Source organism: Ostrinia nubilalis, chromosome 30 (assembly GCF_963855985.1).
Source record: "Ostrinia nubilalis chromosome 30, ilOstNubi1.1, whole genome shotgun sequence".
NCBI classification, from domain to species: Eukaryota; Metazoa; Arthropoda; class Insecta; order Lepidoptera; family Crambidae; genus Ostrinia; species Ostrinia nubilalis.
In genome coordinates this window covers 5,508,389-5,527,635 of record NC_087117.1, presented here as the reverse complement: position 1 = coordinate 5,527,635, position 19,247 = coordinate 5,508,389, and the positions used below count along the sequence as shown (strand labels likewise).

The 19,247-nt window shown below is 35.9% G+C and overlaps 1 protein-coding gene across 3 annotated transcripts; it reads right to left on the bottom strand.

Moving 5' to 3' along the window:
• Positions 1–1,232: 1,232 nt before the first annotated feature.
• LOC135086099 (uncharacterized) lies at positions 1,233–18,977 on the bottom strand. 3 transcript variants are annotated; one of them, XM_063980869.1, is made up of 10 exons: positions 18,912–18,977; positions 18,246–18,332; positions 11,532–11,604; positions 10,429–10,530; positions 9,782–9,892; positions 7,857–8,011; positions 7,356–7,413; positions 4,411–4,514; positions 2,901–2,987; positions 1,233–2,056 (listed from the first exon to the last, which is right to left on the bottom strand). In XM_063980869.1, the coding sequence occupies exons 1-10, from the start codon at positions 18,915–18,917 to the stop codon at positions 1,982–1,984; spliced, it is 858 nt and encodes a 285-aa protein (XP_063836939.1). In that variant the 5' UTR covers positions 18,918–18,977; the 3' UTR covers positions 1,233–1,981. The 3 variants fall into 3 exon arrangements, with proteins under 3 accessions (XP_063836939.1, XP_063836940.1, XP_063836941.1); XM_063980870.1 differs by having other exon boundaries at positions 2,901–2,984; XM_063980871.1 differs by lacking the exon at positions 11,532–11,604 and having other exon boundaries at positions 10,429–10,528.
• Positions 18,978–19,247: the final 270 nt, after the last annotated feature.

The window sequence follows — 19,247 nt, the reverse complement described above, 5'->3', positions numbered from 1 at the left end:
ACAGTTGGAATACATAATAATTATCTCTTTAACAAATTTTGTTATATTTCCCTGATATTGACAAAAATAATACAGAATAATCTTAGTTTATAAGTACCTACTGACATCAGTGAGCTTTCTATTATTATTTCCAACAAATTCTTTATTTCCTTTTGTATGATTTATATAAATACATAAAAAATATGTAATAATATTTAATTATAAATCATTATTTGACTATTAAGAAAAAATACGTTAACATTTTAACAGACTCATTCAGATTTTCAGAATATGTACATTATTAAATGCATTATTATGATTACTAAATGTTAGTTTAAATAGTAAAGTAAGAACAAAAGCCAAGAGCTGAAAGTGTATTGTAGTAATAAACGAGAATCTTTGTAATATATAAATTTATACTTATTCTATCCCTCTCTTGGTATATAAAGGCATATATTTTTAGGTAAAAAAGTTTTTCTCATTGCAAATATCAATATTTAGTATTTAAATAATAATATTATAATAAATATTCATTGTGATAGTTATTAGTGATATTTTGATGCTTTTAATGTAAGAGTAGAAATTAAATAAATGAATTAGGTAAACATTTATTAATATGATTGTTGTTTACAATTATTTAACTTTGTTGATGTATTTACATGAGGTTTGACATAATTTAAATATTCGATTGGTATTTTTTTACATATTTTGATATTTTATATATTTAATCTTGAATGACTAATAATTTTAAAGGTATGTTTAATAAGTTAAAAACATATTTTTAACAATAACTTTGCTGTTATATTATATTTTGTTGTATTGTTGAATATTTGTATAAGTTTTATATTCAACATCTAGTCCTGCCCTGTTAATCATGTGTTTGAATAAATATACATTAATGGAACTATGTATTGTAATGTATGTCGTTTGGTAGATATACAAGTTTATGAATATGTGTAACTTATTACGAAAATTTTCGGAGTGTTGTTTTAATAAAATGTGGGTATATGAACTAAATAAGCGTTTCCTTTCTATAAAATAACTACCAACGACATAGCACGCGTAAAATATTAGAAAAAGTCCTGTCATTGTCTACTAAATACAAAGTCTAAATAAAATAAACTACTACTAAACTAAAGTTTTCGGAAATCGACTAATTTTAGCGCATTTAACTTAGATAAGGGAAACATGAATTCATACGAACCATAGTAGAAATACCAAACTACCATTATTTTAAGATTAAAAAGCTTATCAAAGTCTCATAGTCTCTTTATTAGATATACAAAAATACATCAGTACATCACAACATTTTTCATAGTAAAAACTCAATATAAGGCATAGACATTTTATATATTATATTATATCACGCACATAAGTAACTATATTATACAACTACGTATTAATTTACCCAAATTAAACTTAGCTGTAAACACATCTAAATACAATAATATTCTACGACATATTCACTAGGTATTATAAATATTTTCTAAGAATGATACTTGGCCAAATCTGTATAACAAACATAATAATTATACTTTTAATTATTAAAAATGTTAAAGTTTTAGTTAAATAGGTACTGAAGAAGTCTTGGTACAAACTCAAGTAATAAAATGTTTAAGATTTTGATTGTATCGTTTATGTTAATTAACTAGCAAAGAATAGCATTTATAATTACTATTTTAACAAAGGTACCTACCTAGAATAATTTTTGACTTTTTAAGGTAATACTTGAAATTGGTTAATATTAAGCTTTGTTCAGTTTACATTTCAGCCGTCATTTTTGTTGTCAGGTTCCAGAAATTATAAGTTTAAATAGATAGTTGACACCATTTTATAATTACATCCAGTTTTAAGAACATCGTAATATAATGTTCAATATTGCTGGTGTCAACTACTGATTATTGAAACATAAAAAAGCTTTTATAAAATCACTGGTTGGAATATTTGGTTATAATATTTACAGTATTTGTCGGTCATCTATTATAGTTTGTTCATCATAATTTTAGCCTTTGAAGGCGAAGGAGTATCCTTCACCGAAGTTGTGGGGTCCTCTGTCTTCCACTCCGTTCTCACGATACTGAAAAAAGAAAGCTATTTTAAGACTTTTCTTTTTTTAATTTGGGCATTTTGAACTTCAGAGAGAGCGCGGCGCAATCGATTTTCGTGTTGCTCTCGCCTACGTGATTTAGAATAATTTAATTGTTGAATGGTTTTAGGTTGCTTATTAAAGCTGAGTTGCGCCATCTTATTTTAACCGTGACTATAATCTTTACCGGTGTTTTTGTATGCAGTTTGATAGACCTTTGACATTTGTTAAAGTTAAAGTAAGATGGTGCAACCCAGCATAAGCTATAGAACCCTGAAAGGGCTTCATTGGCAAGGCAGTTGGTTCTAAGACAGTCGGCTAACTTCAGGAATACTCAACCCTTACTGTTGGAGGATGAAAAATATTTTACAATCATATAAAAGTTATCAGATGATTCACACTCCCGCTGGCGCCATTCCACGAAGTTTATATCTCCGCATCAACTATAGACACACCATCGAGTATGATCACCATTATTTTATAGCAGTTCTATTACAACACAGTTGAGTTAACTGCGCACCTGGCAGCCGTGACGTCTCATCGACGCTGTACGGACGATGGAACGAACTCGGGGAGGTGTGCACTGTGCAGTGGGTCTAGACAAGTGGCACTTTCTGATCGAATCGAAAATGGAATCCGTTGTAACTCCTTACAAAAAAAGGCTTTTCGATCATCTTTTAACTGTCACATTTTGCAACTTGTCTAGGGGGCTGGTAAGTGGGAAGAAGAGTCGCATTCCAGCGAGGTGAGCAGTTCCTCGATTGGGCTGTACTATTCAGGAGATACAGCGGTGGGAAAGAGAGATGGATAAGTCACTTTTAATAAGTCTTCTTACCTGTCCATCGTCTTCGTTGCCTCGTTGCCAGCTCGGCGCGTAATACTGGTTGCTGGGCGCCGCCGGGCGAGGGCCCTCTTGGTACTGCTGATAAATTAATACAAATTATAAAATATTTTACTAAAATATATGTATAGTGGTCTACGCTAGATGAGACTTTCCAGCCACGAACGCTTCGAGTTTGCTGGACATAATCCGCCTATTATCTCTTTTTTAACGAACAGAAAGGGATTTGAATAAATAATAATAAATATCTTTGGACAATCTCACACAGCGCCATCTAGCCCCAAAGTAAGCAAATAATATGCTTGTGTTATGGGTGCTAGCTTAACGGATATACTACTTATATACTTTTTTTTAATACATACATTTATACATAGTAACACCCAGACCCGTCACAGAAATTAAAATTCATCATTTTAATTTCTGCCCGGCCGGGAATCGAACCCGGGACCTCTCGGCATAGTAGTCCGTTCTGAACTCTCTGAACCACTACACCAAACGGCCGACGAATCGCGCTGTAAGTTACTATGTTCGAGGCTCAGATCATAGAACTATGATCTGAGGTTCGAGGAAAGTGATTTATTGTAGGCTCGTTGTACTTCCACACTTAAGTATATCGCGGGAGTGCAGGACGGTTTGCGCACAGCTCAAGCCCGGCTTGTCTAGCATAGACCCACTTAGGCCCAGTTTTTTGATTCATAGTTAAAATAAGAAATTGTTAAATTTTGCTACTAATGGTTAAATATTAACAAAATGTTATCTAATAGTTAAAAAATGTACTGTAATTAAATATTAACAAAATGTTATCTAATAGTTACAAAAGTCAAGCTAACCACTGTTCGAAAAACATTTTTTTCTGATATTTAACCACTTGTCATTTGACATCTGTCAAATTTGACCATTGGTTATATTAACTAAGAATCAAAAAACCGGGCCTTAGGGGGCGTCCATTAATTACGTGAGACAATTTTGGCAATTTGTCAACCCCCCCGCCCCTCTTGGTGAGATTTAGTGATATTGTTCCAGACCCCCTCCCCCTCCCCACAATCTCACGTGAGATTTCTTAAAATACATATTTGCAATGTAAATGGGTAATATCTATGCTTCGATTAGGATTTAATATAAAAAAAACTTATTTCTTCTAATTTATTTATTGTTTAGACGGTTTAGAATAAAAAAATGAATAAAATATTTATCATTATCATCTTTTAAAATATTATATATTTTTTTTTAATTTAAGATAACCCAGTTTTCTCGCAATTTGACCCTTTTTCTTGCTGAAAAAAATTACGTGATATTTGTCGAGACCCCCCCTCTCCCCTACGTGAGATTTAGTGAGGTTTTTCTTGACCCCCTAAACGTCTCACGTAAATAATGGACGCCCCCTTAAGACATTCACATAAAAGGGGGACCATTTACAGCTTATAAGCTACTGTGCCAGAGGTGGACTCACAAAAGATGGTAGAGATAGTCTCGTGAACTAAATATTTATCTATTGTATCGATACCTGTGGGTTGTTCCATCTGTTAGGTTCCGGCCTCTGCTGGTTATACTGCTGTTGGAGCTCATACGCCTGTCTCTGCTGCTCATAAGCCTGCTGGTGGTGGGCCTCTGGAAATAATAAGTCAAAAATAAGGAATATACAAAAGCTTCGAACTTGAACTTAGGCTGTTTTCGATTTTTTCTTACTGAAAAATTGTGGAGGGAAGTGACCGGCATAAGTACTCCGCAGAATCGCCAAATATAAGTTGTAGTGTGTGGAGTGGAGGCAAACCGGAAAACGCAGCATGAAACGTCCACCCACAAGGTGGACCGACGACCTGATAAAGTTAGCAGGAAGGCGCTGGATGCATGCCGTTACCAACCGTGCGATGTGAAAGTCATTGGGGGAGGCCTATGTTCAGCAGTGGATGTCCTGTGGGTGGATGATGTGCGGGGCGCATACCTCCCAGAACAGATCGCACCCTTAATAATATATGGGCACAACTCAAAATTTTTGGTTTTTTACTTTTTGTACTAGAGAGGCACATTTTCGTCAGTTCTACAAGATGGCTTTCACAGAAATTGAAAACAATGATCAGATAAAAGAGTTCTACATTTTGTGCCCCTTCCATACTTTCGTCTATCTTCCCGCTAGAAGGGCTGAATCAGTGACATGCCGATATTTGTCGAATCCGGCCCGCGCGACTGTGGTCCAATTTGGAGTTGTGCCTTTGTGTGACAAACTTTTAAGTAAGTGTTAGTGAGCTAAGACTAATTAATTCCATATATTTCTAATAATATGTTACATATTTATTTTTATTACATTGATAAAGTCCCGTAAATCATAGAAAATTATAAAATAAAACTTTAACTTTAGTTAGGCGTACCATGGATGGGTGTTTGTAGTTAAATTTATAACTCTCCTATAAAAGTAATTTGCCTATTGGTATTAATTTTCATACCTATTGGTTGATTAGGAGCATATATAGAATGTTTTATCGCGATGCTAAGAAATAAAGCGGTGGTTATGAAATACTTCCTGATAAATAAACCAATGAGTAATAAAATAAGAGACATACCTACGTGTTTAGGCTATTAACGTTCGCTCGGGGCTCGGGTTGGCTTTTTTCTTTGTTTATTCTATGAATAAACGCACTAGTCAGCCAAAAGGTAAATTACTTTAATATGATAGTGTTATAATGTTTAATTATATTATTCATTAATTTATTACGGTCACATAAATTGATGCTGATTAATCACTCAGATTCTGACTGAGGATGCATCGAATTTATTTTAAAATTATCTTTTAACGTATTTAGTTACTACAATTTTACTGATCAGCTATTACACCTTGAAATTTTCAGTTTGTCTAAATTTAAGTTATAAAGTGCTTTTTGTCTTAAAAAAAATTAGTTCGTAATGAAATCTTGTGTTAACACCACTAACAGTTTTTATTAATATGTGGCAAATATTGTACACAAAAGCAAAGAAAAAAGATCACGGAGTTTATGATAACAAACCAAGCATACTTTGGGATAAAAATTGTACAAATTAATAAATATTGGGTGCCCAATCGTCGTAAACCTTGTGTACCTAGATTCTTTGCGATACTGAAGTCAAGCAGGACGTAAAGGGCTTCAATATGGAGGGCCAAAGATATGAATTGAGCTTTCTAATCACTAAAATTATCAAAAGCGAAATGATGATGAGTACGGAAAAATTAAAAGCAGTTATCTTCGATGGATTGCAAATCCGTGCTCATATATAAAAGACTGTATTTGTAAACCATATAACACAAATTGAATCTGAAGCATGGCTAAGTTGTTTTAGTAGTAAAACATTTTTTGGGGAATGTTAGAATACCTGAATGGATATTCTGGTGTTCAAAATTGGTTGCTAAAATCCTTCAAAAATTACACACGCCAATTTGAGCATTAAATTGTATTTTTTACAAAAGCCATTTGAACTCATTTCCACATAATGTGGGTGATTATAGTAAGTGACAAGGAGAACGGTTCCTTCCACCAGGATAGCAGGATAGAGGAAAAAAGATACCAAGGTACTGGCTGTTGGACTTTAATAAGTGACTACCCTGAACAAATCCATAACAGAAAACCTTACAGAAAAAGTTTTTTTGTAGATTTTTTCTATATTTGATGAAAATCATATTTTTATAGGGTAAGAGTCCCTATCTATCTAAGTAAAAATATTTTGAATGCATAAAATTGGTATTTTCATTTCTGTTTTCTCAGAGAAATAGCTAATAGTCTTTATTTTAATCTAATTTGACACATCTAATAATTTTCTAGTATTCAGCACCCTACTCTTATACTGAATTGGCTTTAAGCTACTATACCGCACAATGACTGTCCTCAATGTTATTGGGCGTAAATCAATATAGAAATCGAATAAATCACTTATTTTTAAATATTAAAGAGCAATATTAGGTAATATGCTATATAAAACAATTCAGCCTAAGGATTAAATGGGCACAAGTACAAGTAATACCCAAAATCACAACAACAGAAATAGTAAAATAAAGGCCTAACTTTGAAATATTTTTTTAAACAATTTTTTTTAATACTCTTAATCAATATTTTCAAAAATGTCTTATGTCAAATTATATAACAGATACCAGTGATGAAGTATGCTTAATTTGAAAGTTGTAGCTGATAAAATAAAGATTTTAGAGCCAATTATGTAAAAAACCGCGATCCGCCGTTTCTCAAAAAACGGAATTTTGGAGTTGTGCCCATTCATTATTAAGGGTGCGAGATGGCTGTTGGGCTGATTGGGGCAGAAAAGTTCTCGAGTCGAAACGGATCACTCACGGACTCACGGATCGAAAGACGCGGTGAAAGCAAGCCTCCCACTAGGTGGATCGACGATCTGGTGAAGGTCGCGGGAAGGATCTGGACCGGTCGTTATAGAAGGAGGAATTTAAGTTAAAAAAAAATGAAAGATAATTACCCTGGTTTAGAGGTGGAACTGGTTCAGGACTCTTTGGTATGTGGCTTCCTTCAAGAATCTGAAAAGAATAAAAATCAAATTATTTAAATAAAATAAAATTCTTGAGCGAAAGCCAAGAAAAAAAAAAAAATTCTTGATATGACAGCTTTAAAATAGTTATTAGCATCTTTTGGCTTTCTTTGAACAGTTTTTTGATTCGTAGTTAAAGTAACAATGATTAAATATTAACAAAATGCAAACTAATAGGTAAAAGTCAAACAATTAGGTATTTGACACCATGCACGCGCATGCATGTTCGTGAAGCGTTTGAATTGCGTGTGAGAAAAAGTAACTTTCTTTCAGCTTATAGGTACGTAGGTGCAGTTGCGCTCCGTTTACGTTCCAACTTTGTTTGAACTAACTGTCAAAACGATACCGCGATACGGGTCAAAACAGCTGATGTTCGTTCGTGGTCCAGTCGCGTAGCAGTTAATAATATTGGGGCCCTGAAGATGGACATACCTGGAACCCTTCCTTGCCAGCCTTGTACTTCAGTTTGACGATCTGCCCACTTGGATCCTTGTACTGGTAACCGCCGATCCTGGAGCCATCGGGCTGGATGGTTTCACCAGCAGCCAGCCCGTTGTCTGATGCGTACTCGAATTGGAAGCTGCCCTCTGGAAGAGTTGAGTTTAGTTACAAATAATTTGAATGAAAAAGTATTTATTTGATGCAAGAACAAAATAAAATAACTAAAACTGACAATAGAACGGGTACAAGCACCAATTATGGCATCTGCTCAGTATAAGCCATGACGGCAGAGGGCGCATATCACGACCACTGATATTTTTCACCTTTTTTGGGTTCGGTTAATAAAGAAGTAACTTTAGAAGCTACTATAGGATACAGATAGCAGATAATGTAACTTATTTAGCTAGGTTTTGCTCGCGTCTTCGCTTACGTGAATTTTGAGACTTCATCGCACGGATCTATTTCAAAACTGGGATAAAAACTATCGTGCGATAAACTCATGAGTTAGTAGTAGGGGGAGTCCGGGACAGTTTAGCAGGTGGGAGACAATAGCCACTGCTCATAGAATTTTTATGGAACTAAATATTGCGACGTAGCCACACTTCTTAGACTCCTTAGGTGCGTCCCACCTCGCTCACGCATTGCCGTTGCGATTGGTACTTAGTTCGGTTTAGGAGTGACAAGTGATAACACATTTTCGAGCCCAAAAAGTAACCTTTTTCAATTTTAGATATTTGATTTCAGTTGTTTACTATGAATAGATTCCAGCATGTCATTTATATACACCGGAAATGTAATTATCCTAGTTCCATTTACGGTAGACAGTTTTTACTTAAGTGTTATAGTTTTTTATAAAAATGTAATAATGGACAGCTTGGCCTGGGGTGGGAGACATTACCCTGGCATCGGGAGGAGACTTTACCCAGGGTAATCTGGTACTTTTATTGCAGATAATCATCCAAAATGCCTTTCCAATATAAAAAGGAACATCTAGAAATAGGAGCAATTTAGATCTATCAGTAATAAGAAATGCTATGGGTATGTTACATTGATAAAGGAAAATTAGAGGCGTTGCCCCAGTAGAAACCAGTTTATCGAGATCAACCAGTTTTAATAGAAAAAACGTTGCTGATTTTTTTCAAAACCTCAAAAGAATTAAATTGTTACACATTTTCATTCAAGAAGATTAAATTTCTTTATAGTATTATAATTTTTAGTGATTATTTTGCTTATTTTTAAACCCGGGTAAAGGCTCCCTACTTGGGGGGTCAAGTCTCCCACCCAGGCGGGAGATATTAGCCAAATATCACTTTGGTTAAAATTGTTAATTACTCTTAAACTAATAATGATGTATTAAACTTTCTTAGAAGAAAATATAGCTAAATAATGTAGCTTAACATACAATTAATAAAAAATAGCGATTTGTAAGTATAGAAATATTTATGAGCATTTTAGTGGAAGGCGGGTAAACTCTCCCGGACTCCCCCTACTATCGTCTTCAAATTAGTAGCCCAACATCCTGGGTTCACCAGACCGCCTCTGTGGTCTAGTGGTAAGACCACTTGCTTCAGACGCAGAGGTCCCGGGTTCGATTCCCAGTGGTGGCAGATTTTTCTGTTCGGTTTGGTCGGTGGTAGGGCTTGTTCTAAGTCCGCCTGGCTAGCTACCACCATCTTACCTAAGTCTGTCGCCATAACAACAATGTTAACAGCATTGTTGTGTTCCGTCCGAGGTAAGATAGCCAGTTCCTCTGTGGTTGAGGATTCCGGGAGAAGCTGCTGCTGTCGCGCTCGCACACTCACTACAGGCGCCCGTCGCGACAGCAATATAATTACGTGCGAGCGATAAGGATGGGTAGCTTGGGGTCATTGGACAAAATTCTACGTGCTCACAGACCGGGCTTTATCACTACTAACCTGAAGTCAGGGCCTGCTTGTGGTGGATTATGGCGGCCTGCTGCTCCTTCGTGAGCTGGAAAGGTGGTCTCCAGGGTTCTACTGGAGCTGGGGCGCTGTAGGAGGGGCCGGCTGGGGATCATGATTAAATAGATTATTTAAACTTGTCACACTCTCCACTGCAGGAGCACGACCCTCTCTAATTTAAGTAGGTACATACTCGTACTTACTAGAGGCAAATGGAGGATTTGCCTTGACTGATTTGGGGTGACTATGCGAATCAAAGTAAAAGTAGTTTCCTGAGGTAAGTAGTGGAGAGGCGCTGGAGTAACGATATGAGACGCAACAGAGCTGTCAAGTTAAACATCGTTGGTTCGCTTGTTCGTTTCAGCCGAATGACGTCCACTGCTAGACAAAGGCCTCCCCCAAGGTTCCATAACGACCGGTCCTGCGCCGCCCGCATCCAGGCTCTTCCCTCAAATTAAACATGTCCGAAGCAAATAGACTCTACATAGTAAGTATTAAATAAAGGCTGTAGTATTTAAATAAGGTTTTATACATAGATCATGTTCCGCATAGGACTAATAATTTCTAAAAGTCAAGCAAAAGCTTGATGATGATAAGTATTTATTTGACTACTTCACCGGTATATGTATACTGATACCTACCATTCCAGTTTTCCTGCACAGGTTTCGGCCTCCATGGCTCTGCTATGGTGCTCTGAGGAGACACGTCGTTACGGGATGGGGTGAAGAGACCCTTGTCCACCTGTAAAGATAAAAATTTACTGTCAAAATACAATTAACGGATTGGTTGCTTCATTATCATCATACGGGACTATTCACGTTCCCACCGCTGCAACTCCTGTGTAGCCAGGATCTACAACTTGACCGCCAATAACCCAATCAGTGAAGATCAAGTTTGTCCCGGGGGAATGTTATACCGTTATTGGACTCGCAACGATTTTAATCAGAAGAACATAGGAGGAGTTCGAAATTAAGGTTCGACTTCCCTCCATTGCAAAGCGGATGACAGGTGACAAACAAAGGTTTAAAACCTTTAAGAAAAGATTATGCACCACGGACAATAAATATCAATTAAGGGGGCCTATCTTATGAGCAATTAGCAACTCTAACTGCCAATAATATTTTTCCTCCAGTCAGTGCAAAGCGGATGACAGGTGACAAAACAAAGGTTTAATAACCATTTGATCGTCAAGTCATTTAGTCTCCACTGCAGGAGCACGACCTTCTCTAATTGACCAGAGGCAAATGGAGGATTTGTTACATTCCCCACGCTGGCCAGACGGGTTGGGGAGGCCTGATGTTCACGTGTTTTTTCCTTAGTTTATGACATCTACAAGAAGAGTGGGGCTTCTATTCTACTCTACCGGTGTGTTAAAAGTGTTCTATTCTCATGCATGAAGATCCTTGAAATAACTCATGCAAATAAATAAATATAAGTAAGTACTTGGTAATTTTTCACCATGTAAGGTACTCCCAAACACTGTACATATCTGTGCCCAAACTAAGCAAAAGTTTTATCTACTACGGGTGTACAAACAACGGATTTATACTCATAGGTATGTGAATAAAAGTATTTAGTTCCTACTAACTACACATTATAGAAAACACCCAGACCACTACAAAACCTATGTTCATGCACACAAATGTATTCTACAGAAATGGAACCAAAGTATGTAAGTAAGTGCTTTTGCCAAACACCAATGTAGTAGGTATATAGAATATCTGACATCACATAATACATAACTTAGTCCATCTGGTGTCGGACACACTGGGCTCCCAGGACCTGTGCGCTGGTTGGAAGAAACCGGCATTTCCCACCTAAGTACGAAATAAGATATATAGAAAGAAAGAAAGAAAGAAAGATACATTTATTACAGTGGACATCACACAAATACAGGCAATTACATAGACATGACAGTGGCACATAATAATAAAAGAAGAAAAAATAAAAACAAGAGTAAACTGAGCAGTGCCACCCATTCACCAACAAGATGCCCACTGCAACGGGACCCCACTCAGCATATGCCGTGGCCCACGGTGACGAAGGCCACGGCGCTGGTTTTCAGTGTGCCCCATGCCGAGTGAGGGTCACGGACCATTGGTAAAATAAAAAAATAAAAAAGCTGCATAAAATTGTCTAGATAAACATACATAAATAGTAATATTAGTGCACAGATAAATACAAAAGGCGGGAAATCGGTAAGGATGATTATGACTACGTTTATTAAGAATACTAATGAAAAGAATACTAATAAAAAGATAAAACTGTTTGTATAGGTGTGTGTGTAGTAATTGTGTTAATGTGTAATATTCGTAAAGAGTGACATTGTTACGGTTACGCGTTGTTGAGTGTCTCGACGCCCGCAAAACCGGTTTGTGCAATCGAATGATTGATTGCGCGCGATTCGACAATTTAGTTCATCCCATATTGTTCCGAGCGTTACACGCGCACCTACAACCAAAAAATAAAAAAAATAAAAAGTAAATTAATTCCAGCAGTATTGGTCGTCTAAACATATAATTCAATTTCAATTAGTGTCAAATATATAGTTATGATGTCATTAGAAATAAAATAATAATCATGAAACAAGTATTTAATATGGTGTTATAATGGTGTTACAAATAGTATGTCCGGAGAGAAAAAAATTCAATTTTCAAGTAGTGATGTCAGGCTACAGCAGTCTCGATCGTCTTGCCCACTTCCGTGCTTGATCGTCTGAAACCTTTAGGTAAGCATACAAGTAACCTACTCCAGTATTTGTTCGTTAAAAATGTGTTCCCGGTATTTCTTTTTAAAAGTGTACAATGTTTGCAGACGACGTAATGGCGGTGGCAAGTCATTCCAGCACTTGGATAGTACGTAAGTTCGTAAGTTTTTTTTCTAGCTCAAATAATAAGCAAATGGAATATTATTTATAAAAATTCTTTATTACTACAAAAACTCTATTATTTAAGCTATCTAAAAAACCAAGTACCAACATTGTGGCGCCAAAAATGAGAGCAATACGAAGCTTCAAACTCTCAGAGAGCCAAAAACAGCCGTGCGGCGTGAAAATGATGCTCTCACCGTAAGGTTAGCGCTCCAACTTCTTAAGCTTATAAAAAGGCGAAGAAACGTCCATTTGCATAAAACTTGTAATAGTGGTTTCATGTGTTCCTTGACAATTGATTTGGCTTAGAAAAAAGTTATATGAAAACGTAGAATTCCTTTAAAATTGCGATTAATTGACTCACGAAATAGCGTACATATAATTTTTCGGGTGTCCCCTGTTTCGTGATACTACCGAATCAAGGATATTATGGATAATATTTTGATGCTTGGTTTTTAAATAATTATTTATGATAATTGAAATGTAAGTTATGAAACAAATAATACATTTATTTAAGTTTCTCATGATCTAAATTCGGTATATGTTTCGTTCACTAGAATTTATATGACACGAGTTTGAAGTTCACATAAATGACCAATTTTAAGATAAATTAGCATAAGTACTACCAGCGTAATTTTGGTTTTAATTCGATTCGTTTTATTTATCTTGGTTTATTGGTATTTTATATGGGATAGATAATAGTTAATTGACACAATTTGACAATAATCCATGAATTTTACTTGGGGAATTTGGAATAATCAGTATCACGAAACAAGGAACCGTAATTATTGTTACTTTTTCCCAAGTTCGTGATATACATATAAATGTATAGTGTTAGGTACTTGTATGACACGTAACATCAAAGAAATCGACATATTTTTTAGTTTTTAATACTTACCTACCTAAGTAATAAATTAATTAATTTTTATTATGAGTCATTGGCGTATATGGGGTTATTTTCAGGGGGGGGGGGGGACTACCCTCACTTGAAGCAGCTCCAGAGGTGGGGGGTTAGTCCCTCCCCCCACATTTTTAAATTTAGACTTGTATGAATATTTTCACATATCGTTAGAAATAAAAAATCTAAATTTTATGGGTACGAAGGGGGGGGGGGGGGGGTAAGGCCCCCCTACATTTCTGATGGTTACATAAATATTTTCACATATTGTTAGAATAATAAATCAAAACTTTATACGAAGGTACGTACCTACCTAACCTAGCTAGACAGACTCACATTATTTCTCATGAATGTTTCAGGTAAGTAATATCGTCAATTTCACAAAATTATTTTATTCTAAATTTATACTATCGTTTTTAAAATTATTAAACCCTTAATCATTATTAAAATATCCTAACTCGATGCGTAAAACTTTATCCCGAAATAGGGGACATGAGTTCACGAACTTAGAAACAGAGCAAAATTTTATCACGAAACAGGATCCAAACAAGAGGTCCGCAGAACAATTAATATTAAAAAAAGTTTAAACAATATAACTATAATTTATGTATTAAGTTACTGTCAAAAGACCAAACTTTAGCATACAAAAGCTTTCATACTGATATCATCCTTGGTTATTTTTAAATAAATTGTTAAAGTCGTAAGAGCCTTAATATACCGAAGTAGGGGGCACTTACCTTAGTGATGTCAGGCTACAGCAGTCTCGATCGTCTTGCCCACTTCCGTGCTTGATCGTCTGAAACCTTTAGGTAAGCATACAAGTAACCTACTCCAGTATTTGTTCGTTAAAAATGTGTTCCCGGTATTTCTTTTTAAAAGTGTACAATGTTTGCAGACGACGTAATGGCGGTGGCAAGTCATTCCAGCACTTGGAGGCGGCAAACCTGAAGCTACCCCGGAAGGCAACGGTTCGGTGCGGCGGAAGAACGAGAGTGCTGCTGGAGCGACGGGTCTTGTGCGAGTGGAATTCCCTTGTCCAAACTAATTTATCTAGTAGATAAGTCGGAGTGTTGTTTTTCATCATACCAAAAAGCAGTGCCGCGAAGTGCAACGCCCTGCGTGAGTTCATTTTTAATATTTTAGCATTAGTTATATAAGGCGTAACGTGTGTTCTCGGCGGGATTGAAAAACAAAAACGGGCGCATGCATTTTGCACACGTTGGATAGTTTTCTTGGTACGCGCCAGCAGTCGGGGGCCATAGACCACGTCCATATAGTTGAACTTAGATAGAACCAGAGAGTCGCATAATTTAATGCGATTATCAGTAGAAAGATATTTACGTATTTGATATAATACTTTCAGTCTATAAAAACAGTTTCCTACTATATTATTGATGTGTTTTTCAAAGCGCATTTCCTCGTCCATTAGAAGTCCTAAGTTTTTAGCTTCTGTTACCCTCTCTATTGGCTCCCCCTCGATCAACACACTAATTCCCCTGTTTATGGTTTTTCTTATCTGATCCCTAGAACCCAGCACCATATATTTGGACTTATTTCCATTTAGTACTAGGGAATTGCACTTACTATATGATATCAACCTAATCTTCTTGGAGGGAAAGTTCACTTTCATCACAGTTATCACGTTCAGAAGCTTTGGTTTATTTTCTTAAATGTCATATTAACCAAATGACACAACTATAGGTTTGAAACAAAACGGTGCTAATATAACTTCAAATTCTCTCACTTCTTGAGAGAGAAGAGTGACGCCCGTATTCACAAACGATGTTTGCTTAAGCCTAGACGCAAACCATCGACGTTTAAGTAGTTGGCTGATCGTTGAACCCGATTATAATTTGTATGAAAAGTCGGCTAATACCTAGAACCATATCGGTGTACTTAATGTGCGCACTTTCATACATCTCCATACTGATTAACAGCCCGACCTACTAAAAATCGGTGGTCTGCGCCTAGGCTAAGTGAAGCAGCAAATCGAACGCACAGCGTTGAATAGAGCTCTGTGATTGGTTATATGTCACCTTGTGCGTCCACGCCACGCGCACTGTGTGACCTCATAGTAATCTTTGTCAATACGAGCGTAAGGCCTCTTCGTGTGAGGCCTTAATTAGAGAAGTTTATAAATATTATTGGTTAATGCGACAAACAACATCAAAGGATGTCTTCATAGCCATAATTCATACCCCGTTCAGCTTCAGTTCGCTGCCTGACCATCAGCAATTACTGATGAATCAGCACAGTTAAGCAATGCCCTAGTTGACCGCCCGACAAGAAAGGCATGGAAATAATTTCACATTGCATCACGTGGACATAACATGAGTAAATGTTTTAAATACTGTTTCACACGATTCCACATAAATAAAAATAAAACCGACTCCAAAAAACCTACACTAAAAAGTAGAAAAATAATTACTAATTATTTATTAGGACGAATTAATCTTTATGTAGGTATACCATGATTGATACTTCTGGAGTCGGTGCCAAGATTATGAAACATGTAAAGTTTGCCTGCACCGACTCCAAAAGTATCAATCATGGTATACCTACATAAAGATTAATAATTCGTCCTAATAAATAATTAGTAATTATTTTTCTACTTTTTAGTGTAGGTTTTTTGGAGTCGGTTTTTTTTTTTTTTATAAAATTTTACTTATTTCTTGCTTTTTAGTTAACTAATTATTACCTTGATGTTACCACCACTGAAGGTAGGCAGTACATTGAGACCATATTCTTCATGTCTAGTGTAAAATAATATTCCCTACAAAAAACAGGTTACCATATAGGAAACCTAAAAAGACCTAAACAGTCAGCCCACCTTAAAAACATGAAAGAATACAACTGTTGGTCTATTTGTACTTATAATATTTAAAGAATTATCGTCCAACTCCTAAGCATTAAGGAGTTTTACCTTCTATCATCAGCTCATCAATATGAGATGATGATTTCCAGGAGCAAATACTTGAATAACTTAAGAAAAAGTTTGAAAAACGATATACGTGCCTATAAAATTTGAGGGTTGCCCTCGATTTCCCTAGGATCCCATCATCAGATCCGGACTTGGTGACAATGGGACCACCTCAGAAGTGTACCCTATCGAACAAAAAAAGAATTTTGAAAATCGGTCCACAATTGACGGAGTAATCGGTGAACATACATAGAAAAAAAAAATACATACAGTCGAACATATAACCTCCTCCTTTTTTGAAGTCGGTTAATAAATAAATATCCTTCCTTGGACATTTTACACTGCGCTTCTAGTCCCATACTAAGCAAAGCTTGTACTATAGGTACTAGACAACGGATATAGGTAAACATACTTAAATACCTACTTAAGTTAATCAAAATTTCAGAAAATATTATGTACCTATGCTCTCTTTCCTTAAAAAGAAGAGGCTTGGCAACTAGTGGTGACTGAGTTTGTTCCGGCGTTTCTTCTCAGCACTTGCCATGTTTGTCTCGAAGCGCTGGTAGGGCCCAAAAGATAAGGAGATATGTAAGCCCCTTAAGAGCTACCTCTTTTTTTTTGTAATTTTGACGTTCATAAGTGCCACTAGTGGTCTAAATTGAATAAAATGTTTTTGATTTTGATTTTTGCTGAATTCTGAAGATTATTATTAGTACATGACTGAAGGGTATAGGGGCAAAACAAGGAATGTCCCTAAAATTCAAAAGTATATTTTTGATGGCAATATTTTCGATATCCCGCGTATTTTTATTTGAAATTATACAAAAAGCGTAAAAACAAGGAATAGTCATATGTATTTATATTACTTAGTAGTTTATAATTTTAAGTGACACAAGAATATTTTAAACTATAAAAAATTTAAATGTTCATTACATAACTTTTTGTTTTTGTAACATTTCTTGTTTTGCCCCTGTACCCTTCATGTCATGACGAGTAAAAGTTAATAAATCTATTGGACTGTTTCGTCTAAGTTAATCGAAATTCCAGAATTTCAGGATTTTTAGCTTTCTAAGAGGATGAAATCCTGAAGAAATCCTATAAATTCGAATCTAGAATGCATAATCTATACTAATTTATAAATGCGAAAGTAACTCTGTCTGTCTGTCTCACTTTCACGCCTTAACCACTGAACCGGTTTTGATGAAATTTGGCAGGGAGATAGTTTGAGTCCTGGGAAAGGCCATAGGATAGTTTTTATTACGGTTTTTGAAACAGGGACGCGCGCGATAAAGTTTTTCTGTGATAGACAAAATTCCACGCGGGCGAAGTCGCGGGCGGAAAGCTAGTAGCTAATAAAATAGTATCGCATTTTCATGGATTCAGATCGAACTTAGTGCAAAATGAAAGAAGGGAGGAAATGCAGCCAGCATCCGCACCTTCTTGCCTCGCAGACGTGCTTTGATTTTTAATAAATCTATTACTCTATTCTATACTAATATTATAAAAATGCGAAAGTCTGTCTGTCTATCTTGCTTTCACGCCTACGTAATAGTTTTTATCCCGGTTTTTGAAACAGGGACGCGCGCGATATAGTTTTTCTGTGACACACAAAATTCTACGCGGGCGAAGCCGCAGGCGGAAAGCTAATTAATTATAAGTTTAATTAAGGTACCACCAACATCTTGTAAAATTACTGCTTCTTCTCAGCTTTGGCCCTCATCATTGCCCCGAATCAGTGGTAGGGTTTACCATAAAATAAAATAGAACTTACATTATTTTGATTGAAGGTCTGAGGGGCATAGTAGCCATCCTGCGCCCTCACGCTCGCCGCCACCAAGAAACACCAGAAACAAATCAACTGGAACAAAGATAAATAAATAAATTAGATTTTTTTAAAGATTATTTTTTATTTCGTAAATAGTTTTTATCATTAGTAGTTTTTAAATTTTAGTTTTTAAGTAATTTTAAGATTATGTAAATCGACGGTAAGATTATACAGGATGTTTCAAATAATAGTGTCAAGCTGAAGCTCAGAGGTAGAGCATCACTAGGGCTATCCGAATCACCCCCATGTATGTTCCGCAATTTTTGATAGTTTTCGAGTTATGATTGTTTTAAATTTCTGTGCTTTGGCACTTTTTTGGTCACTGTGGCGCGAATAGATAAGTTGCATGTCTGTTTTTTTTTATTATTATTTAATTAGTGAATACTAGGCCTAGCTGATTCAGAAGTACATCCATAATACGAATGTAAACTAAAAAAAGTTAAAAGTCCTGTGTGTTGTAAAAAAATATCATAACTCGAAAACTATCAAAAGTCGCAGTACCTAATTGAAATTCGGGTAGCCCTAGTGATGCTCTACCTCTGGACTTCGGCTTGACATTACTTTTTGAGACACCCTGTATATTTTGAAAGCTTCGAAAAATTGTGTACTTACCCGCATTATGAATTGTCCAGAACACCTGTACCTCCAACAAGCAGTCCTACAGTGAGACTAGTTATGAAACATGCACCTCCTTATATGCAGTTGGGTAAGGAGCAATGAAGCGGTAACTAGTGTGCTCTATAGAGGTCAGCGGTTCAGTTAAAGAGTCAGTTAAATCAAAAGGCGTCATGTTTTTGGATACTGAACAAATTAATTGGTTAAGTATATCTAAATTAGTTTCAATAATTAACTTGCTTTTCAGATTAGGCCAGTAGAATTAAACACAAAAATTGATTAAATCGGAAATAATTCCTACAAAAGATTTTTTTGCTTTAATGGCTTCATTGG